The 23582-nt window shown below is 49.4% G+C and overlaps 1 protein-coding gene across 2 annotated transcripts in view; it reads left to right on the top strand.

Moving 5' to 3' along the window:
- The window catches only part of Sbk1 (SH3 domain binding kinase 1), a 46873-nt gene extending 34826 nt beyond the window's left edge, over window positions 1–12047 (top strand). For both annotated transcript variants that reach the window (XM_041666284.1, XM_041666283.1), the window contains exons 2-4: window positions 6783–7015; window positions 8077–8279; window positions 8848–12047. In XM_041666284.1, the coding sequence (XP_041522218.1) occupies window positions 6790–7015; window positions 8077–8279; window positions 8848–9657 (1239 nt within the window). In that variant the 5' untranslated portion in view covers window positions 6783–6789 and the 3' untranslated portion in view covers window positions 9658–12047. The remainder of the gene's footprint in view (window positions 1–6782; window positions 7016–8076; window positions 8280–8847) is intronic.
- The last annotated feature ends 11535 nt before the right edge of the window (window positions 12048–23582 follow it).

Genomic DNA, 23582 nt, shown 5'->3' with positions numbered 1-23582 from the left:
CATAGGCCCGTTACCTTGTGTGTGGTAACAAGTGCAGGATAGGAAAAAAAAAAAAAGCAGTTTATCTGACCTCAGCATAGGCAGGCCTGAGGGAGCAGAAGACTGAAGTGTAGAGAAAGCCAGGGCTATGTACCTGTAGCTCCCCTGCCTTCCACTTATGTCGGGGGAAGAGGTCACTGTGCTGCCCTCCACTCGGCTCTGAAATTCCACCACATGCTGCTTTTTCCACAGGGACTTTGAGTAATATCCAGAGAGGTGAGGTGACCTCCAGAGTATCCTACAGGTGGGAATTCTTGTAGGCCAGGCTTTTGTTAAGACTCTTGACAGGGACACAGTGAAGGTCCAGGACCTAAGTGAGGGGACCTGAACATAGGACTCTAGTATAAGGCTTGGCTAGAGCCAGGCATTGTGGCTCCTGTACTCTCAGCTCTTAGAAGTCAGGAGCAAGGAAACCACAGGTTCTAGGCCAACCTGGACTGCATACCGAGTTCCAGGCCAGTCAGGGCAAGAAAACAAAGAAGGCCTGGCTGGAATCCTTAGGTTCTACTCGCCCCTCACAGCACCCTCCCCCCACATACACACACGGGTAGGCGCTAACCTCTGCAGCACACCAGGGATGGAGGATACACTTTTCTGTACCACATCTGCCTATGTCTGCCTTGAAAAGTCTCACAGGACAGGAGCCTCAGATCTGAAGCCAGCTCTGCCTAATGCCATTTTGAGTTCACGGATGCCCCTGTATCCGTTCTGGTTTGCTTAGTTCTGCTGCCACCGAGGACCTCTGGCTAGGTGGTTTATAATGAGCAGAGCTGTATATCTCAGTTCTAGACGCTAGGATGTCAAGGTCAAGGGGCATCCTGCCGTAGAAGGTGGGAGGGAGACAGGGAAAGGTCAGGATGAGCCCTTGGAAGGACCCAGCCTCTAAACAACCTCTATCGGTTTTAGGGATCATGCGTATTAGTGTTGGTGCATGTGAATGTGTACATGGCACATGTGTAGGGGGTGGGCATCCGTGTGCTACAGCATGAATGAGGGTCAGATGACAACTTGTGAGGTCAGGTCTCTCCTACTGTAAAGAGTATTCTGGGCATCAAACTCTGGTCACCACTGAGCCATCTCACCTGCCCTGCCCAGGTCTCATCCTCCTCATAGAGATTTACCTCCCTCTGCCTCCCAGTGCTGGAATTAAAGGTGTGTGCACCAGCATCTGGCCAGGTCTCACCTCTTAATACTCTTCAAATGGCTGTTGGGACTGAGTATGATGGCACAGGCCTGTAATCCCAACATCCAGGAAGCTGAGGAGGAGGAGGAGCAATAGTTTGAGGCCAGACTGGACTATGCAGGTCACTATCTCAGAAGAACAAGGAGGGGGCAATTAGGTGTCACTATGTGGCTCGGAGGTAATATTTCTATAAAGTGAGGATGTAGCAGCCATATCACTTGCTGTGGTGGTTCCTTGATTTAAATCTAGCACACAGAGCATGGGGCACCAAGAACAGAGTAGATGCTCAATAAACACAGTGACATTATTCTCCCACATGGCAAGATGAGGCAAGCTCTCTTCTCTGCAGATGGGTCACGCTCCACCCACTCCTGTGGTTGCATCGTTGTCCTTGGTCTCTGGTCACCATTCTGGGGAGTCTGGCTATGTTCCAGGCAGGTGCAGAACATAGTTCTGCTTCCTGGCTCCATACACCTTGACTGAGACTAGCAGTAGCTGCTGTGACAAGCCGTGCCTCAGGGTTGGAGCACACTAGAAGCTCACAGAACAATGCAGGGTGGGTAATCTTCACCCCCTTCCTTGGGGACTCGAGCTGCTGTACCTCCATTGTGCCTCTACCACGTTTGAGGGTTTGGGGGTCCTCTGTTCAAGCCAGCATTTAGGAGGCTTCTGCAACTGGAAAAAGTCCTGAGCTGGCAATAACACACGTCACTTGTGTTCCCATCCCAGTGGGGGAAGCCAGCCACATGGCCACATGAAGGAAGCTGACGAGTGTGGTGACTTTGTACTGTAGAAGAGGAGACTTTGCTAGCAGCTGGCTGACTGCCATAGCCACAGACGAGTCAGAAGAGTCTTGAGCCGCTGGTATTATTATCTGTAGAGCAGAAAACATCACTCGATAGCAGCAGTGGCTGCTTGGGTCTGTACATTTACCCAGGCCACTAAAGTGTTCATGGGTATATAAGTCACACAGCAAGTAAGCTGCTTTTGTACAACACAGGCAGCTCCTTGCCCTCTCCTCAAGGTGTTGCGAGGACTCAGTGAGCAAAAATTTGCCAAACTGGTGCCATTGCATGTGTGTGTGCGTGTTTGTATGTATGTGTGCATACATTTATGGCTTGTGTGTGTTTGTCTCTGCTTATGGTAAGGAATGAGAGTTCCAAAGCACTGTGCTGGGTGTAGCATCACAGGGTGGCGCCCAACCCAGGCTGCCTGCCAACAGGAAGTGGTAGGCGGTTCAGTCTTGCTTCTCACTTGGGAAACCCTCCCCCATTATGGTGGCCTTCCAGCATGTGGCAGAGCCAAGACTGCCATCCCAGCACACTAGGCTGCCCATCTCCATCTCCTGGAGTATATACACATCAGATGGTCAAGACAGCAGCCCACCTGGTGGCTGGGGAAAGCTCCAGATGAGTCTCAGGGCCAGTAGGGGACACACCCTGGAAGTGCACCACCCGAAGGGTCTCTTGGGGCAGCAGTCACCCAGAGTGTGGGTGGTGCCCTGCCAAGCAGGGAGGAAGCAGAGGTCAGCAGAAACCTGCTTCCTGGTACAGGTGGCTCAGAGGTATAGAGGCTATAGCTAAGTGCATTTGAGAGGACGTGTGTCAGGACCTGGAGGGCAGTGTTAGCCTGATGTTAGATGTGTCTTTATCTTCCCAGCCACTCAGGAACTAGGCACGTCGTGCTACACTCGGTCTCAAGTTGTCATGTATACCAGGAGCCACGTGACATCACTGTGAGGAACGAACGGTGGCACCAGACAGCCAACAGGAACTGTTAGGATTATATGGGTATGCTTGGCTGAGACTCCACCCTGCTACTGCAGGATCTGGGTGTATTGTTCCCAACACTTGTCTTGGGAGAGAACTGATTTAGAGGATGGAATTTGGATCCAGTTCCAATGCTAGCTGTGTGACTGTGGGCAAGCCACTTTGTGGTTATGCATTGTTTCATCATACAATAGCAGCACTGCACTATGGAGTTAAGACTAGCTGAGTCCTTACGACAGGTTTGCTGCAGTAGGTACAGATTGGCTAAGGTTTTTTTGTCTGTTTGTTAGGTTGGTTGGTTTTGCTTTGTTGGGTTTTTTGTTTTGTTTTGTTTTGTTTTGTTTTTTTAATTTTCAGCAGAGTTTCTCTGTGTGGCCCTGGCTGTCCTGGAACTCGGCTCTGTAGCCTGGGCTGGCCACAAACTCACAAAGATCTACCTGCCTCTGCCTCTTGAGTGCTGGGATTTAAGGCATGCCACCACTACCCGGCATTTTGTTTTCTTTAACGTATGGATGTGTAAACTGAAGCCCCTGTCTATAGGTCACCCAACTGAAATGGCTCACAATAGGATCAAGGCCATGACTGTTCTAGGCTCATGCCATCTCTGTCGCTCCCTCCTGTGTGTCTGTCATGTTTGATAACTGAGTCAGAGGCAGTATGTACCTGAGGGATTGACACAGCAGCAGGGATAACACTGCTTCTTGCCAACACCTTGTGGAGAACATGACAATGGGAAACGAATGGCTGGGTATCCCCAGAACTTATCCAGTAGATTTAGGGAGTGATACAGAGAGGATGGATTGGTCTGGCCTCTGGCTTGTTGACAGGTGGGCACAGTTGAGACATTTTCCCTAACATGCCCAGCAGGGAACACACAGATAGAAGCTCTTCCAGTACCAGTATGCCAGGGCAGCAGAGGTTCATAGAGGAAAGGGACCCAAGGACTGTAGCACCATGGCGGTCAGGCAGGGAGACAGGAAGTGAAAAGTAAAGGTTGCTTAGGAACACTGGCCTGACTAGCAGCCTCTAAATTTTGCAGAGGCAGTGTGGGGTGGTGGTCGGAACTGGCTTGAGTGTCCAGGGACAGTTGTGAGGCCCACAAGGAGGCACCCTTGGGCCTGGGTATGGAAGGAATAAAACCTCTTGCAGCTGCCAGCGTCCCAGAGGACACAGAAGCAGTGTAAGGGGACTGAACAGGGCTGATGCTCTAAGTGGGAGTTGCATCATAAGAGTACATAGGCCTACACATCAGGCTGTCTGTCTCCATCTCCAGGAGTGTACACATGTCAGATGGCCAGCCCAACATCTCCCTGGGGAGTGGGGAAGGCTCCAGATTAAGGGGACTGTGTACTTACCAGAAACCCTTAGGAAAAACCACACACTGTCCTTGAATGGCTAGGGACAGTGGCATGAGAACACCCTCAAAATTGGTGGTCCTTCCCTTTTGAGAGGAAGCCGACCATGGGTACTAACTTGTCCTCCTCAGATAGTTGGTGGACATTTGAGAGAACTCATGGTCCCAGAAGCCCTGAAGCTGAGGAAAACGCCCCTCCCCTTTCCCAGCTCCCTAGTATGGTCCAGTCATGGCTATGACAGAATCCTAGCCTGGGACTGGGGACATTGGGGAAACAGAACTGGTTCTTCCGCCATCATCTGGCGGGTTTATGCAAACATCACCATGCCACAGACTAGACTCCCAGGGTGATGCTGTGGCATCTCAGCTAGAGTCAAAATAAAACTCAGCAAAAGGCTGAAGCTGGGGGCGGGAGAACGGGGTCTATGAACAGAGCGCGTTCATGAATGGAGAGAGCAGGAGCCTGGGGAAGCAGAAGAAGTGGGAGCCAGCGCGGTGGGGGGGGGGGGCTCTCTCATCCCAGCCATTGCTGAGGATGGCACAGATGGAGCTCCGCCTATGTCTGGTGGGAGGCCAGGAAGTTCCCTCCTGATGTTCCTCCTCTCTGTGTGAAGTGGGAGGCTGGGTCGTGCCAGGAAGGAAGGGAAGGCAGGGGAAAGGGTCTGACCTGGAAGGGAGTGGCTGGCCAAAGCTTATGGGGTGCTCCCAGCACCCCCAGCTTCCAGCTCAGAATTGTAGTCCTTGTCCAAAAAGAGTGAACGCACAAATGAGCATGGGCTTATGGCCCTGACAGCCCTGAAGCCCTGAAGCCAAGGAGAAGCCGCACCATTCTTACCTACCACCTCACAGAGCCTGTCTGGGGCTGTGACTGGAGACTTGGCAAGGCACACACCTACAGAGTACTTGCTGTGCCCCAGGTGCTTCGTGCCTATTTAACCTCACAATGGCTCATGGGAAGTGGGTTCTGTTACTAAATCTCTCTAGATGAGGAAACAGGTACAGATATAACCTGTCCAACTAGTAAGTGACATTTGGTCTCCGAACCCAGCCTGAGTGGCTTGGACGTCGTGCCTCATCTTGGATGGAGCTCTTTGCTGTGTCCTTCAGGGAGCAGAGGACTCAGAATAGCTGTGATGTGGGTTGAGAGGCCCAAGGAGGGTGCATGAGAGGCAGCCGACGGCAGGCCTGAATGCTGACCCCCAGCCGATACACTCATGCGCATGCACACAGCCTGCCCAGCACCCCTGGGAGAGGCTCTGCTCCTAGCACACATGCACCCCATAGCTAAAGAAGGGAAGGTTCTGGACGGTTGCCTGGAAGATAAGGATTGAGATAGAGCAGGCTTAGAGGAACAAAAGGAAACTGTTGGAGTGACAGATATGCTCATTATGTTGATTGCAATGATGGCTTCATGAATATTCATTTGTTCAAACTCATCAAATCGTGTTTTAAATATGTAGTTTATCATATACCAAGCAAACCTCAGTAAAACTGCGGAAAAATGGGGCAAATCATAATAAAGTGGGAAACAGAAACGAGGGCCCCAGGTTGGGTATTGGTTTCACCATCACAGTCAGTCTCCAGCCTCTGATTCCACCCCACGTGGTGCTCAGTACCCCCAACAGCAGCAGGGCCGTTCAAGGATGATAGTCTGTGTGGAAACATCCAGTAGCCACGAGGGGCATATCCATGAAGACCGGCCCAGCTGTGGGCATACTGGGGCGGAGGAAAAGCAGGACTGCTGTGGGCTAGGCCCAGGACCATACCACCAGAGGGCAATGTGTTATGACCGTGTGGCCGCACGAGCACTCTCCTGCCTGTGTGGGGCAAAATGGTGTGGCTAAGGTATTTGGTATGGCAGAGGCTGCCATTAACTGACCCCAGTTCATGCTACTGAGCCCACCCTGCATCTGACTGTGAAATGCCATTTGTGTGTTTGCTGTGTTTGCCGTCGTCCATGTTTCTGACACATAAACCCACGAGGGCAAAGGTTCTCATGCAGCCACACAGGGCTGGGGTCCCCAAAGGCTGTGATACACACCTGGATAACAGGTGCTTCATCGTCACTGTGACTGAGGCTAGGACTGTGCTCAGTGACAGGTCACATGCTTAGCATGTGTAAATTCTAGATTTGACCCCCTCCAGCACCGCCCACAACAGAAACCCAAAATTTGTGAATGGGAGCGTATGCGTGGCTGCTGCTGTGCGACAAACCTGTGTGCTCGCCGGGCACTGTGTGGGTTAGCGCGCGCGACGAATGGGTCTGTGACCTAACGAGGGACAGTGGTTCTCTCCAGCAACTCCGGGGATAGTGACAGGATTCACAAATGCTTGCATTCCTGTGGCCCAGCTGGGAATTTCCTAGGTGCTGGGGAAGCGGGACGTAGATGAAGCAGGGGGGCTTGCTTGTCTCTCACCATGCCATACCTCACAACAGGGAGAAGATGAGCGTGGGCTGCCCAGAGCCTGAACCGCTCCACTCCCTGCCTTGCTGCGGGCCGGGGGCCGCCCCTGTACCAGGTGCCGGTGTGCCCCTCCTCACAGAAGACATGCAAGCACTGACGCTACGCACACTGACTGCCAGCGACGTTACCAAGCACTACGAGCTTGTCCGGGAGCTGGGTAAAGGGACCTACGGAAAGGTTGACCTGGTGGCATACAAGGGCACAGGTGAGTGTTGGTTGGTAATGTGGCAGGGTATTAAGGTCGGGGTAGGGACATGCCTGGATAGAGGGCCAGCAAGGCTGCAGAGCAGATAGTCATATGGAAAGGATACACTGCACAGTAAGTAGGAGTTAGCAAAGGGCCCACACTGAGGGGTAAGCTATTTGGGGGCCATCTGGGTGCCTTTGAGACAGATGTGCCCAGGGAGAGGACACTGCTAGAAATTGTGATTGGAGAGCATTGGCGACACCTAGGGAACTGGACAGAGGTGAGGACAGGTCCTTGGGAACGGGACTCCTCAGGTAGAAGCGTGGGGAATGTTCCTATGGCTTGGTCTGGACACGTTTCTCCATGTTCAGCCAGCCAACGAAGGCCGTGGAGCTACTGTATGTTTGAGCTGGGATGACACTCTACTTTCCAGGGCAGGAGGAGCCTGTGCTAAGGCAGCAGGAAAACACTTGCATAGGGGCACTTTATTGCTTTCTGTGTGACCCTGGGCAATGTAACCTGGTTCCTCTATTTAGGAAAGAAGGGAACCGATGCTGACCTTATTGGGTCATTGGTAGTGTGGAAGGTGAACGTGAAGTGTTGAAGGCAGGGCCTATGATGTGTAGCATTCTGTTGCTATTGCATGTCTGCATGCCCAGCAGGCTGCACATGCATGCCCAGTTTGGGGGACCAGTGTCCTACAGGGGCTTCTCTTAATGCACCTGTTGGCTAGTATTTGCTGAGTACCTGTTGTGTGGCAAATTCTGGAGGCACCAGTACAAGGCAGGTTTCTGTGCCTCAGGGAGCCGAGGTTATTAGCTGGGGAGACAAATGTGACAGATGAGTAGACAGTAGGTCAGGAAAATGGCTTGGGGCAGGAGGCAATAAGTGTTCCTGGTTGCAACGTAGACAACTCAGGTCAGCCTTATCTGCTGGGTGGACCTAGGTGTTTACTGTGCCATGAGGACATCATGCTGACCAGGTCCACTAGCCGAATTGCGGGGACAGATTGTACAGCTAGATGTGGGGGTTTATCTGTGAGGGAGAGGGTCTCACTATTGTTGCTGTGGCCCTGCCAGGCACCAAAATGGCCCTGAAATTTGTGAATAAGAGCAAGACGAAGCTGAAGAATTTCCTGCGTGAAGTGAGCATCACCAACAGCCTGTCATCCAGCCCCTTCATCATCAAGGTCTTTGACGTGGTCTTCGAGACTGAGGAATGCTATGTCTTTGCCCAGGAGTATGCACCTGCTGGGGACCTGTTTGACATCATCCCTCCCCAGGTAATTCAGTTAGTGTTGGAGAGAGGAGAGATGGCCTTTGGGGCTGCCAGAGTATGAAAGCCTGGAAGGAGTTGGACTGGTTGATCAACCAGAAAACAGGGTGTGGTAGTGCATGCCTGTAATCCCAATAATTGGGAAGCGAGGCAGTGGCAGAAAGACCATGGGTTTTACACCAGCTTGAGCTGAATAGTGAGACCTATCTCAAAAAACTGGAAGTTTTCTAATGGCGTAGGTCTAGCATATATACAAGTCTGGGTTGACTCCTCCACACGGCAAGTAATAAACAACTGAACAAGAACTGAGGCCCCAGAGAAGGTAACCCTGGAGCAAATGGAGGGGGTCCTGGTACTTTCCACTTAAGGGTTGGGGTCACGACACCTAGCAAAGGAACAGGAGGGGTATCCTGCCAGGCTGGGAGGAGGACAAGCAGGTAGGTATCAGGATCAAGGCAGGGCCAGAGGACAGCAGGAGAGTTGTGGCCCCCACGGTGGCAGGGCCTAAAAGAAGGAACTGGGGTGAGGGCAGGCGTACCTGGCTACCCCTGAGCAGCTCTTCCCGTCCCCCGCAGGTGGGGCTCCCCGAGGACACGGTGAAGCGCTGTGTGCAGCAGCTGGGGCTGGCGCTGGACTTCATGCACAGCAGACAGCTAGTGCACCGCGACATCAAACCCGAGAACGTGCTGCTGTTTGACCGTGAGTGCCGCCGTGTGAAGCTGGCGGACTTCGGCATGACGCGGCGCGTGGGCTGCCGTGTGAAGCGTGTGAGCGGCACTATACCCTACACAGCGCCCGAGGTGTGCCAGGCGGGCCGTGCCGATGGCTTCGCGGTGGACACAGGCGTGGATGTGTGGGCGTTCGGAGTGCTTATCTTCTGCGTGCTCACCGGCAACTTCCCATGGGAGGCTGCATCGGGCGCCGATGCCTTCTTCGAGGAGTTCGTGCGCTGGCAGCGGGGCCGCCTGCCTGGGTTGCCTTCGCAGTGGCGCCGCTTCACCGAGCCTGCACTGCGCATGTTCCAGCGGCTGCTGGCTCTGGAGCCCGAGCGTCGCGGGCCGGCAAAGGAGGTCTTCCGCTTCCTCAAGCACGAGCTCACATCTGAGCTTCGGCGGCGGCCTTCGCACCGGGCACGCAAACCTCCTGGGGACCGCCTGCCTGGGCCCCTGCGCCTCGAGGCTCCTGCACCGCTCAAGCGCACAGTGCTCACCGAGAGTGGCAGCGGTTCACGGTCCTCGCCGCCCAGCGTGGTGCCCGTTCCGGTGCCCGTGCCCGTGCCTGAGGCTAGTCTGGCTCCGTCCGCTCCCCAGGGCAGGACCGACAGCCGTGCAGACAAGAGCAAAGGGCAGGTGGTGCTGGCCACGGCCATCGAGATCTGCGTCTGAGCTGCTAGGAGCAGCGCAGCCGCTGCGGGGAAGCCGCGTATGCTCCAACCCATACTGGGGACAGGGAGCAACCACAGCGCGGTGGGAGGGAGTAGTGTAGACTAGGAGGCCCAGACACCCAGGTCGGTGGTGGGCTGGTGACATAGCTAGCGGATGACCATGTGTGTGGCCGTCCTCAGCCCAGAGGAGCCGAGGCCCCTGACAAAGGCTGGGAGCTTGTGGGCCAGACTGAGCTCTGGAACCTGGACACTCCTGGCGCTTCACACCCCTTGGCAGATCACCCTACAATCTTCCATCCAAACCTGGGCACAGAAAGGGGCCTTTGGTGTTGGGCAGAGATGAGCACGAGACCCTTAGAAACTGGCTGGGAACAGGCACTGGGTTGACAACAGTGGTGCCCAGGAGGTCAGAGGGAGAGGCCAAGCCCCCTAAATGTAGCGAAAGTTGTGTGCAGGAATAGACCCGAATATTAGAGATGCCCCCTCACCTCTTCCTGCTGATGGGTACTTAGATCCCAGAAGGGAGAGCCATTACCGCAACCACGAGGCCATTGGGAACAGAGTTCCAGTAGGTACCCCTCCCGAGAGTATAGGGGAACAGATGGCAGGAGAACGGGAGGCTTGGCACTCCTGTGTCTCTAGGGTAAGGGGGTGCATTCACAGCCCAGCTGTTCCTTCCCTGGGCACTCAGCAAGCAGGGAAACAGTTGCGCCAGTTATTCCTGGGGTTTGTCAATCACGTGTGTGAGCCTCACGGTTCTAGGGCAGTACCCTTGCAGGGGAGGAGCACATCAGTGGATGGGACAGGAAGTCGTTGAAGTCAGAGTGAGTGTGATGTGTGTCTGGTGACTTTGAGGGTCCGGACACCTCACCAGGCAGCTGCCAAGAGCCAGGCCTGTGTTTTACCACACTCCTCAGGGAATCCCAGGAGACACCTGCTGTTGGCTCAGGTTCTTCGGCAACAAAACAGGATCTCACCTTGCCCCTGCTCTCCTTTGGGACTCCTCATTGTGGAGGCTTAAGGAACCCCTGCAATAACCTCAGCACAGGGAGGCTGTACCTTCCGCCTGGCACCACCCAACTGACCAGCCTGGGTTGCCTCTCCTAGGGTCCCTCCAAAAGTTCTGGGTCATTCTAGGAGGTTCCATAGTGGGGCTGGCTGGCTAGCTGCAAGGGGCACCAACCACCCCTCAGCCTGGAGCCCCCACCTCTCTACACAACCCCTGGCTCCCACCACAAAGGGCTATAGGTCTCCCTGCCCTGCCTGAGTCCAGTTTACAAACTGTGGTTGCTCCAGGGCCTGGTCCCACTTTTCCTGGGGTGCCACCACTTCCCTAGTGGACACAGGGCCCACATGCCAGGTAAGTAGCAAACCCCTCCTCCTACCAAGAGCCGAATCTCAGAAGGCCCCCATCACTGCCCTGGCCCACTTGGGGCCACTAGGCCCTCCTTCCCAGCCGCTACTTCTCCTCTTGCCTTAGGCCTCTCCACCCTGATCTGCAATAACAAGGAAGCGAGATTCCACAGTAGACATCCCGCGTCCCATGTGCGCCCTCTCTCTGTTGAGATCCTGTGTGGGAGGCCTCTCCCTTGTAGTATCTGGTAGTCCTCAGAAAAGACTTTAGGTTCGTAGCCCGGCCCCATCCTTCAGAGGCAGCAACCAGCCTGACCCTGAACCAGACTCAGGCTGGGTCAGGCTCCACTCTTGCTACCACCACTGGTACTGTCTCTGTCTGTTGGGTTGGGACCCTTTGCCCCTTAGGAGAGGTGTTGGTTACAGATGTTTACCTCAGTTTGTCACTGTTGAAGAAACAAAATAATAATAATAATAATAATAATAGCAAAAAATTAACATCGTAGACATGGAGACTTAGAAGACAAAACCCACAGGAGAAACCTCCCCCTTTGCAGTTTTTCTGTGAAGGTATAGTTTGTTCATGTACGCACACGTATGTGCGTGTCTCTGTCTCACCCCAGGGCAGGCCAGATCATCTATGACACCTGTCCCAGCCTGGTGTCCCTCACACTGCCCCTGTCCTTTGGTGCTTCCCAGGGGCCCCTTGAACTGGCTTGTTGGATGTAGGGGAACTTCCTGGATAGGAAGTGGGGCCTTCAGTTAGCTAGAGGTCTCCCACCGGATCCTGTGAGTAGAGGGCCCCAGGCTGTGTGATGCTCCCCGAGCCCACAGCACAGTGCTGGTGGTTGGCATCTGTCCAAGTCTGGGGCAGGGCCTGGGTTGAACCCAAGCCCTTGAGCCTCGCGCTCCTGTCTTGCCTCCCCTACCCCATGTCTTTGTAAATACTCTGGCATCCTTTGGCCCTGAGGAGGTTTTTAAATGTGTTATTTACTTCTCTAACTATGACAATTGCTATAAAATAAAAATTTAGAAAAATGATTGCTTCAGCTGCAGGGTGGGAGGGGTATGCAGATCTTCCTGCCGTGGCTTACTGGCAGGCTCCGAGGTAGCATCTGCAGTGGCCAGGCCATGAAGGGGGAGCATGCACATGGACATGGACTTTCTGGGGGAGGGGCAGAGAATGGTCCTGACTCGGACTTCAACTTCAGCTTAGACTCTTTCAGCCTGGGCCAAAATGAAAGTTCATGGCCACCACTCTTGACAGTATTTAGCATGCACATTCGGTGTGCATGCCAGTGGTCCAAAAGTGAGTTGTTCAGACAGCACAACACTCAGTAGTGACTGTCTAATGATGGAAGCTTGTCACTTACAGAAGGCCAGGTTTGGAGATGGCGGGGAAAGCTCTGGAAAGACAAGCCAGAGAATTCTAAGTTAACGGGGCGAGGGCACAGTGGGGCAATAGTGGTCTTGGAGCCAAGTAAATGTTGTGATGACTCAGAGGGCGGCTGTAGGGAAGTACGCAGTTAATATTTATTAATTACTAAGTCAGTAGAGCATTGAGTCTGCCCCTCCACGCCCAATCCTACCAAGAATTGAGCACCTAACCTACCCTCCACACCCACCTTTCCATGCAGCACCCTTCCCTTTCAACAGCCCTGCTGGTCTCCCAGCAACTCTGGAGTACCTTCGGGTTCTAGCACCTGGAACCCTCTTTCCTACTAAAAGATCCATTGCTTTGTTAAGTCCTAAGTAGCACCCCGGGTCAAAGCTGAGGTCCCTGGAGTGGGCTTCCAGCCTCCTTTCCCTAACTCTACTGGTACCACTTGCTGCCGGTGTCCTCTTCCATGGACACCCAGCATGCTCACACCCTAGGACTTTTAACTTCCCTCTGATCTCCCAGACCTTCCCAGGCCCCTTCCTGCCTTCTCTTCTTCAGAACCTTGCGGGGACCTGAAGAAAAGTCTCCATCAAGCAGAAGGACAGTGCTTCCTTGCAACCAGCACAGTGCTTATCATCTCTGTCTCCTGGTTAGACTGTAAATTCCATAGAGCGGAGACAGGAGAGGGCAAGCTGCTACTTCTCACTGTCTCTTCCGTGTCCAACAGGGCGCAGTAAGAAAACCACATCAGCCGGGCGATGGTGGCGCACGCCTTTAATCCCAGCTCTCGGGAGGCAGAGGCAGGCGGATCTCTGTGAGTTCGAGACCAGCCTGGTCTACAGAGCTAGTTCCAGGACAGGCTCCAAAGCCACAGAGAAACCCTGTCTCGAAAAACCAAAAAAAAAAAAAAAAAAAAAAAAAAAAAGAAAGAAAGAAAGAAAGCCACGTCACAGTTTGTCAAATTCATGAACGAACATCCAAGACTATTTTAGGAGCTGAGGGCCGACAAATAAGCAAGACAACAATATCTAGCGCATCCTTAGAAGTTCAATTTCTAAAACAAAATATTTGACAGGTTACGTAACTGTTTATGAACTGGGAGAGGGGAGAGAAAAAAGAAAACCCCGCTCCGAGCAGATCAGAGGTGAGAACTCTTACCCGAGATTAAATAAAACAGTTATTTCAGAGTGCCTGTCCCTTCTCTGAAATAAACCCCACTCCGAGCAGATCAGAGGTGAGAACTCTTACCCGAGATTAAATAAAACAGTTATTTCAGAGTGCCTATCCCTTCTCTGAAATGATGGAGGGCGGAGGAAGGTCTGCAAATGCAAACAGCACCCTGACACAGCTTGGTTTACCACCTCCCGGGTCGTCGGAGGAGAATGTCAATATTTACCACCAGGGGGCGTGAACCTCCTCCTGCTGTGAAATCTGACACTCTTGCAGCCTCGAGATAAAACCATTGTCTGCCATGGGTGCCAATGTTAAGTCATAAAGAATCCAGCGTCACAACATGCTACCAAAGGATCGGGCTGTCCCCGCACAGCCCCTGAGATGTTCAGTTTGGGGTCTTAGTGTCCCTTCCTGTCCAGATTCTTTATTCTAGACTAACTCGGTATCCACAGTTCTGATTGGACCAATGAGATGACTCATATGGTGAGAGTACCTTACCACCGTGAGGTGGGGCCCCGGGACACATATGGTAGAGGAGAGATCTGGGTCCTGTACTCTGTCTTTTATTTTGTTTTGTTTTTGATTTTGTTTGGTTTGGTTTGGTTGTTTTGTTTTTATTTTGGTTTGGTTTTGGTTTTTGGTTTTTCAAGACAGGGTTTCTCTGTGTGTCCTCAGCTGTCCTGGAACTCACTCTGTAGATCAGGCTGGCCTTGAACTCACAGAGTGCTGGGCTTAAAGGTGTGAACCACCGTACCACGTGTGAGTTGTCTTTTGATCTCCATATTACCTCTGTAGTCCACGTGTCCCCACTCCAATAAATAAAGTTTTTTTTAAGTTCCAGTTGACATTGAACTTCAGAAGTAAGTTCCTTTTTTGCACAAAATGCTTCCTGAGTCCTATGTAAAGTTTCCCAACTCCTTGCCTATCCCTGATATCAACACAAAGGATATTGAAAGGAGCAGTTTCAGAAGCAAGCTTGAAGGTCCTGTATGCCATCTAGTGGTGGTTCCTGGCATTCTGACACAGGAAGAAGCCAAACAGGCTGACAAGGAAGAAAGACCCTACCCCAGGGGTCCTCGACTTTCCTAATGCGACCCTTTAATACGGTTCCTAGTGTAGTGGTGATCCCTGATCATGAAATTATCTTTGCTGCTACATCATAACTGCAATTTTCTACTGTTATGAATCATAATGTACATATCAGTGTTTTCCAATGGCCGTAGGTGACCCTTGTGAAACGTCATTCGACCCACAGGTTGAGAGACACTATCCTATCCAAAAGCCAGGAAGAGTGAAGTGACATCAGAAATCACAGAGGCCTAGAGAGGTGGCAGCGGGCAAGAGTGCATCCTGCTCTTCCAGAGCATGCACTCGTGCGTGTCTGTGTGTCTGAGCACGCACGGGCGCACACACATATAAAAATAGGTCTCTTTGCTGGGCGGTGGTGGCGCACGCCTTTAATCCCAGCACTCAGGAGGCAGAGGCAGGCAGATCTCTGTGAGTTCGAGACCAGCCTGGTCTACAAGAGCTAGTTCCAGGACAAGCTCCAAAACCACAGAGAAACCCTGTCTCGAAAAACCAAAAGAAAAAAAAAAGAAAAAGAAAAATAGGTCTCTTTTAAAAAGTGTGGAGAAGCAGAAGGGTAACTGAGTGGAAAGAAGCAGGCACACACTAGCAAGCTGTGTGGACACCCTTGCAGGGAAGGAAAAGAGAAATCTCACCAGGAAGGTAAAGCAGGCCCACAGTGGGAGCAGGGCAGTGGAGTCCAGCAGTCCCACTCCACTCCGGCCTGTGGGACAGAGGAGAATTTCAGGAGAGTCAGAGTGACGTGAGGTTAGCACGTAAGGAGAGATGGGGGATAGTACACACTTCAGATGGGAACCAGAGAGGGAGAGAGCTGCCCTTAGGCAGACGATTCTTATTTACTTACTTTTTTTTTTTTTTTTTTTTTTGGTTTTTTCGAGACAGGGTTTCTCTGTGGCTTTGGAGCCTGTCCTGGAACTAGTTCTTGTAGACCAGGCTGGTCTCGAACTCACAGAGATCCGCCTGCCTCTGCCTCCCGAGTGCTGGGATTAAAGGCGTGCGCCACCACTGCCCGGCTTTACTTACTTATTTACTTATGTACTCCTCCTCTTTCTCTTCCTCCAAGATAAGATTTTTACTGGCTATCCTTAGCTGGTCAGGGACTCACTGTGAGGAAGATGGCTCAGCAAATCAAGGCACTTGTCCCCAATCACGATGAGCTGAGTCCAATTCCCAGAACCCATAGGGTGGAATGGAGAACCAACTTCTACAAGCTGTGCTCTGACTTCTATGCACATGCCCGGTATATAGGTAAATGCAGCACTCAGGAGAGTGGCCTCAGTACCTTGCTTGGGCAGCACAGTAGAGCTCCTGGAACTAGCTCTTGTAGACCAGGCTGGCCTCAAACTCACAGAGATCCACCTGCCTCTGCCTCCCGAGAGCTGGGATTAAAGGTGCATGCCACTCACCTGCCATAAGCAGTTTTGTAAGCACATGTTTGCTGTTGCTCAGGGTAGTCACATGGGGCAAGTTTGTGAGAGCACTTCCAACATGCCTGTGGGACTGGCACCTTCTCCAGCCCCGTTAAAGAAGTTGGCATATATTCTGGCTAGTTTTATGCCAACTTGACACAAGCTAGAGTCATCTTAAGGAGGAAACCTCAATTCAGAAAATGCCGTCATAAGAACCAGATGTAAAGCGTTTTCTTAATTAGATTGATGAGGGAGGGCCCAACCATGGTTGGTGGCGCCGTCCCTGGACTGTTGACTCTGGGTTCTATAAGAAAGCAGGCTGAGCTGGGCGGTGGTGGCGCACGCCTTTAATCCCAGCACTTGGGTGGCAGAGGCAGATGGACCTCTGAATTCAAGGTCAGCCTGGTCTACAGTGCAAGGACCAGGACAGCCAGGGATATGCAGAGAAACCCTCTCTCAAAAACAAAACAGGAAAGGAAGGAAAGAAGGAAGGAAGGAAGGAAGGAAGGAAGAAATCTGAGCAAAACCATGAGAGCAAGTCAGTAGTCAGCACCCTCCATGGCTTCTGCATCAGCTCTTGCCTCCTGGTCTTGCCCTGCTTGAGTTCCTGTCCTGACTTCCTCTGATGATGAACTGCAATGTGGAAGTGTAAGCCAAATAAATCTTTTCTCCCTAGGTTGCTCTAGATCACAGAGTTTTATCACAGCAATAGGAACCCCAACTAAGACAACAGCACATAGTAGATCTTTCATTTGCCATTTGCTTTAAAAGTGTATTGCTCCCCTCTCAGGATAGATTGATCTACTTTATTGAGCAATTTTCTTAGAGAAAATGTTTCTTAGAGAAAAGATAGAGAATGGCATAAATTCGATGGATTCTAACATTCCACAAAAGAGGCTGTATTTAATACATTTTTAAAAAGATGTATTGAGCCGGGCGATGGTGGCGCACGCCTTTAATCCCAGCACTCGGGAGGCAGAGGCAGGCAGATCTCTGTGAGTTCGAGACCAGCCTGGTCTACAAGAGCTAGTTCCAGGACAGGCTCCAAAACCACAGAGAAACCCTGTCTCGAAAAAAAAAAAAAAGATGTATTGATTTTTATTTTATGTGTGTGAGTGTTCTACCTGCATATACTTACATGTATCACATGTGTGCCTAGTGCCCACAGAGGCCAGAAGAAGGCATCAGATTCCTGAAACTTGAATTATGGATGGTTGTGAGCCAGCATGTGGGTGCTGAGAACTAAACCAGGGTCTTCTCTAAGAGCAATAAGTATTCTTAACCATGGAACCATCAATCCAGCTGTCTGATTCACTGTAAGCAGCTCACACAGACTGTTTTGTAAGTACATATTCGCAGTTACTCAGTGGAGGACTCTGCACTATGGGAGAAGTTGCTTCTAGACTGTGTCTAAAAGCATAAGTGATGGACGAGAATGAAGCACATTCTGCCACTCTGATAGAGTGCGTCTTTGAGGCATGGAAGTATCTGTGCTTACTTACAAGGCCAAGGTTATCTGATACGACCAGCCAAGGAATTAAAGCAGGCCCAGGGTGGAGGGCCACAGCAAGACCAAGACTGTGACAGGTTTTTTTTTTTTTGACTGTGACAGTTTTATTGAGAACAATCAGACATTTTTTTTTCTTTTTATCAGAAATGGAGTATAGTGGCAATTGTCAGGATCGATACAGTTGTTGTTGCCAGGATACAATGAAATTTGTAAGCTATATAGGGTCCACAGGATTAATGTCTAACACCAACTGTCCTGTTGAGCGTTCATGCTTCCTTGACTTCTAAGGGAACATACAGAGAATCAAAAAGCAGCCTGAATGTTTCACTGCCTGAGGGCATGTATTGATCTCCCAGGAACCGATAGGCACACAATGTACCAGGAGCCACAGACTGTAACCTGCAAAGCCTATGTCACATGCCTCTCAAGGCAGCGAGGCCAGGCCAACGCGTGGTTCCCTGCCAAGGTGATTTCCGTGTGACGCAGATTCTGACTTGTAAGCAAACATTCTTTATTGCTCAATGTCAGCCTGTGTGTGCATAGGGGAAACTTCTCGGCGTGTTCTGGAATGCATCTCTGTGGTGGATTAGAGTGCACATTCCCCTTTCTGTGAGCAAGACTGTTCTGTGACTCTGTTTCTCATGGCACGGACAGCTCCGTCTTCAGGCACACGTTTCTTGTTGCTCAGTGCGGCCTTTGTGCAGTTTGGGCTCAGATAATTTTCAGAGCGCAGTTAGCAGGATGGACAACTATGTGGCACATTTTCCATTGCACGAGAGGACTTTCTGATTATTCATCTTTTATCTAGCACAAACACATTCTGTTTAGTAAGTCCATACTCCCTATTCAGTGGGGACCTGTAGTCATTACTGGGTAAAAAGTTTCTGTCGTTTCTAAAACGCATTCACATATATGGGTATGAATGCGGTACATTCTCAAATTCCATAATAGAAGTTGGTGTATCATGCAGTTCCCCTCTCTTATAAACAGATTGGGGTTTTTTTGTTTTTTTAATATTTATTTATTTTTTATGTATACAATATTCTGTCTGTGTGTATGCCTGCAGGTCAGAAGAGGGCACCAGACCCCATTACAGATGGTTGTGAGCCACCATGTGGTTGCTGGGAGTTGAACTCAGGACCTTTGGAAGAGCAGGCAATGCTCTTAACCTCTAAGCCATCTCTCCAGCCCAAACAGATTGTTTTATAAGTGAGCATTTACAAGGGCCCCAAGTGGCCTCTGGACACGCCAAGGCAAGAAGTCTCACCGGAAAACATTTAACAATTATTAGCGTTTAACTTAGTATACAAAGCAACGAGTTTCATTGTGGCATTTTCTTTTTTTAAAAAAACTTTCATTTTAACTCCTTTTAATTATGTGTATCTCTGTACAGGTATGTGTACATAACTGCAGGTGCCCCCGAAGCCAGAGGATCCCCTGGAGCTAGAATTACAGGCAGTTGTGAGCCTGATGTGGGTTCTGGGAACGGAACTCAGGTCCTCTGCAAGAACAACACAAGCTCTTAACCACTGAGTCATCTCTCTAGATTCGGGCATCTTCATGTGCACAGCCATACTTTATTTCCATTTGTCCCCCTCGCAATGTCCTCTCCTGTGTCCCTTACTCCCTGCATGGTGGTACCCTACCTCTTCAAATGTCCCCCTTCTACATTCATGGCATGTGTATGCCATGACCCTCACTCTCCCTGCCACAGATCCCACATATGAAGGAGACATGACTTTAGTCTTTCCGGATCTTATTCCACTTAACTGGATGACTTCATTTGCATCAATTTTCCAGCCAGTGTCATAATTCCATTTTTCTTTCTTTAACCATTTTTTATGGTTTAATAAAACACTATGATTTATATCCACCTCACTTTTTTCTTTAATACATTATTATTAATTGTTGACATTTTTATACATGCATACAATATAATTTGATCCTATTCACCCCCACTCCTCCCTCTAACTCCTCCCTACCCTCTCCCAACTTCCTATCCTCTTTTTAAAAAAATATCTGGGGGGCTGGAGAGATGGCTCAGTGGTTAAGAGCACTGACTGCTCTTCCGGAGGTCCTGAGTTCAATTCCCAGCAACCACATGGTGGCTCTCAACCATCTGTAGTGAGATCTGGCGCCCTCTTCTGGCCTTCAGGCATGGAGGCTGAACACTGTGTACATAATAAATAAATCTTTAAAAAAAAAAAAGATAAAAAAATATCTGTCCATATACTCATGGGTGTGGCGCCATCCACTGGCTCATGATGCCATGGTCCCTTTAAAGAAACCCGACTCTCTCTCACAGAAGCCATCACCTGCCACCAGCTTCTCATCTAGGTGTGGGGACTCATGAACACTTCCTCACCCCACGTCAGGACGTTGACTGTCTCCGTCCTGTACATGGCTTATGCAGGCAGCCACAGCTGCTGTGGTCTGGTCCTGTCCAGAAGACAATGTTTCAGTCTGGTTTCCCCCAACCTCTGGCTCTTACAATTGTTCCGTCTCCTCTTCCGTGATGGCCCACGAGCAGTGAGGAGAGGGCATTTACTTTCTACGCTTTGACTCTTTGTACTGACCCGTGTCCACTGCACAGAGATGCTTCTCTGATTAGGTCTGAGCGTTGCATTCGTCTGGTGTAGAGAGACACAGATTTAGTGGGCACCTGAATACTGTGTCCGCTCAGCAGAGCCATGGTTGTCGTTCACCCTTGGAGCCTATGAGCTCCACAGTCATGGTTTTCTCCCCCATTGAGAAAAGGTTGAATCATCAATAAAAAAAACTTTGTTGCTTTACCTTGCTACAGTGGTTGTACTTTAAACTACTAGTGGCCCAGCCGCTAAGGCCATACATAGGCTGGGGGAAGTTCTGTTCCCCCAGACAATGGCTCTGTTGCTGCCGCTAAAGGTAGTTCTAACTAAATCTATACAGTTCTAATAAAACTCGAGATTCAAAGGCTGAGGTGAAAACCTGTGAGCTCAGAGAGTTGAAATAGCAACTAGCTAACTTTCTCTCTGTTGGAGGCTGCTCGTTTGTTCCTGGCCGCTCCGACCTGAAATAACTACACAGAAACTATATTATTTGCAACACTGTTTGGCCAATAGCTTAAGCATATTTATAACTAGCTCTTATATTCTAAACTAACCCATCTCCATTAATCTATGTATCACCATTAGGTTGTAGCCTACCAGCAAAGTTTCAGCAGGCTCCAGCGCAAATATCTGTCTCCTGCGGGTGGCTACATGGCTTCTCCCTGACTCCACCTACTCTCTCTATATATATCTTTTCCAGCCTGGCTATATTCTGTTAAGCCATTGGCCAAAAGCAGCTTCTTTATTCATTAGCTAATAAAGTAACACATATACACCATTTTCCCTTTTCTGTTTAAGTAAAAAGGAAGATTTTAACATAGTAAAATTACATATAAAAAACGGGTATCAAGCAAGAATAAAGGTTACAATATTTATATATACTTTATCTTTTATCATAACTAAGGAAAACTATAATTATAACTATTCTTTTTTAAAAAACATTTATTTGTTTATTTATTTATTTATTTATTTATTTATTATGTATACAATATTCTGTCTGTGTGTATGCCTGCAGGCCAGAAGAGGGCACCAGACCTCATTCCAGATGGTTGTGAGCCACCATGTGGTTGCTGGGAATTGAACTCAGAACCTTTGGAAGAGCAGGCAATGCTCTTAACCACTGAGCCATTTCTCCAGCCCCCTAACTATCTATTCTTTAATTCCATCAAAGACCCAGAAGGCTATAATATTACCTAAGTTAACAGGAAGTGCATTGTAAGCAACTTCCAAAACTCTAGAATTGGCAGAGACATCTTGCTGCCTAGACAGTCACCCCAAGTTTTCTGTACCATTGAGGCATCTATCTTCAGCCTTCAGGCCCATAGTATCCAGCAGACTTTTCCATGAAGCAGGAAATTTCAAACAGTTCCACCTACATTGGCAGTTTGTCAGTCACTTTCTTCTGTGTCCTGCAAAATGTCTGGCAAACTCTTTCATGAAGCAGGAACCCTGAGCACTGTCTCACCTTCTTTCAGCAGCTTCAGCAATCATTTTCCTGTGGTCCTGCAAGTCCAGCCAAGCAGTTCAGGCAAGAGCTGTTTCTTGCCCAAATGGCTAACAAACTCCATGAGGAGCCTCTTTGATGCCCATCATTCTCTTGAAATAGATTGGTGCTGCCAGGAGAAGATGTGTCTCACTATCATGAAAAGTCCTAAGTCCTTAAAACATTTTAAATGCCATGTTTTGTAGTCTTTAAAAGGTTTGAAGAATAACTATTCATCTGAAATGTATCTCTGTACAGCTAGAAAACCTAACTAACATGACTACAAGTTTGACTATTATAGATGACTATCTATTAACCTGTATTTCTTAATTATACATTACATTTTAAAATGAGCAACACAAACACAATACCTTAAATAAGAGCAGATATATATATATATATATAGCAAAAATGATCTTAAATTTGTAACAATAAACCAAGATCCATAGCAATACAAATCTCTATAGCATATCCCCCTTTAAATGTAAACAAATATTTATAAACAATATTTGGAAATTTGAACATAGTTCTTTCCAAACTGCTTCCTGCTTTTTGTTGAGCAAAGTAATTTTTGGGGGTGTTCACAGTGACCTTTCAAGGGTCTTGGTCCATCAAACCACATTAGTGTGGAAGGATTCGACAAGTTCTCATCCTCTGTGGAAACAAAAGAAGAACCCCTTTTCCAAAGCAACAAATCCTTATAGCTTAGCATCCTGTACAATGAAATGTCTCTCTGTACTTAGCTCATTCACAGTCAAAAAATTCAAAGAAAACACAATAATATACATAATCCAGACTGCATATATTCCATCTTTATGTGGCTTATTTTTTTATTTCTTTTACCTATGACTATCTTTAAAGACTTTGTTTTATTTTTTTAAAAATTACTTTAAAATAACTCTATACTTTTTCTTCTCTCTCCCAAGCCTACATACATTTTTTTTCTACATACATTTTTTTTTTAAACACACTGTGTCTCATTTAGAGGTCTTTTTTATCTGAATCTGTCCAATTGTGTATCTGAAATCCTTTTCTGACCAGGATTGCTTCTTAAAATGCTAAGCAGCATGGCTAGGACTAAGGATGCTTTGCCTTTGACTCTGCCCAGTCCAACATGATGGAGACATGTTCACTGCTTCTGAGACTGCCGGGTGGGAGCCGTCCTTACCACCGCAACTCTGGGAAGCACCGTGCAGCATATAAACCCTTTTTATCTGAATAAAAGCTAAATCTGCCATGCGGCACACTACATGGCCTAGAAATATCTCTGTGTATGGTGGCAGGAGTCCATCATGCTCTCCCGCCTGTGAACTCCTGACAGACCTGACTCTGCCTGCTCAGGCAGGGAGCACTGAGCTGTGGGCATGGTCTCAGTTACTTTTATTCCGACCCTGAGGAGGCACAAAAGCATCTGGACCTGAAGTGGGTGACGGGCATCAGCCCCAAACATTTTAGACCATATTGGCATGGCAGTCTGTTGGCAGAGGCCACTAGTTCATTTCCCAACTGCTCTGACTCAAAATAACCACACGGAAATCTGTATTAATTGCAGTACTGTTTGGCCAATAGCTTAAGCATAGTTCTGACTAACTCTTATATCTTAAATTAACCAATTTCTATTAATCTGTGTATCACCACATGGCTGTGGCTTGCCGGCAAGGTTCCTGTGGGCTCTGGTGCAGACATCTGTCACCTGCCAGCAGCTACATGGCTTCTCCCTGACTCCTCCTACTCACTCTAAAGATCTTTTCCAGCCTGGCTATATTCTGTTAAGCCATTGACCGAAAGCAGCTTTACTTGTTAACCAATAAAAGCAACACATATACAGAAGGACTTCCCACACCATCTCTCTTTGCTGGCATCAGGGAAGCCACTCCCTTTCACTCCCCCCCTCCTCACCAAAACCACACTAAGCTCTTCCCTGCTACTTCTGTCAACAGTTG

This window comes from Microtus oregoni, unplaced genomic scaffold (assembly GCF_018167655.1).
Source record: "Microtus oregoni isolate MIOR12 unplaced genomic scaffold, Mior012 000016F_ref0000370, whole genome shotgun sequence".
Taxonomy (NCBI): Eukaryota; Metazoa; Chordata; class Mammalia; order Rodentia; family Cricetidae; genus Microtus; species Microtus oregoni.
The sequence above is the reverse complement of the archived record's forward strand: the minus strand, read 5'-3'. Positions and strand labels throughout refer to the sequence as shown.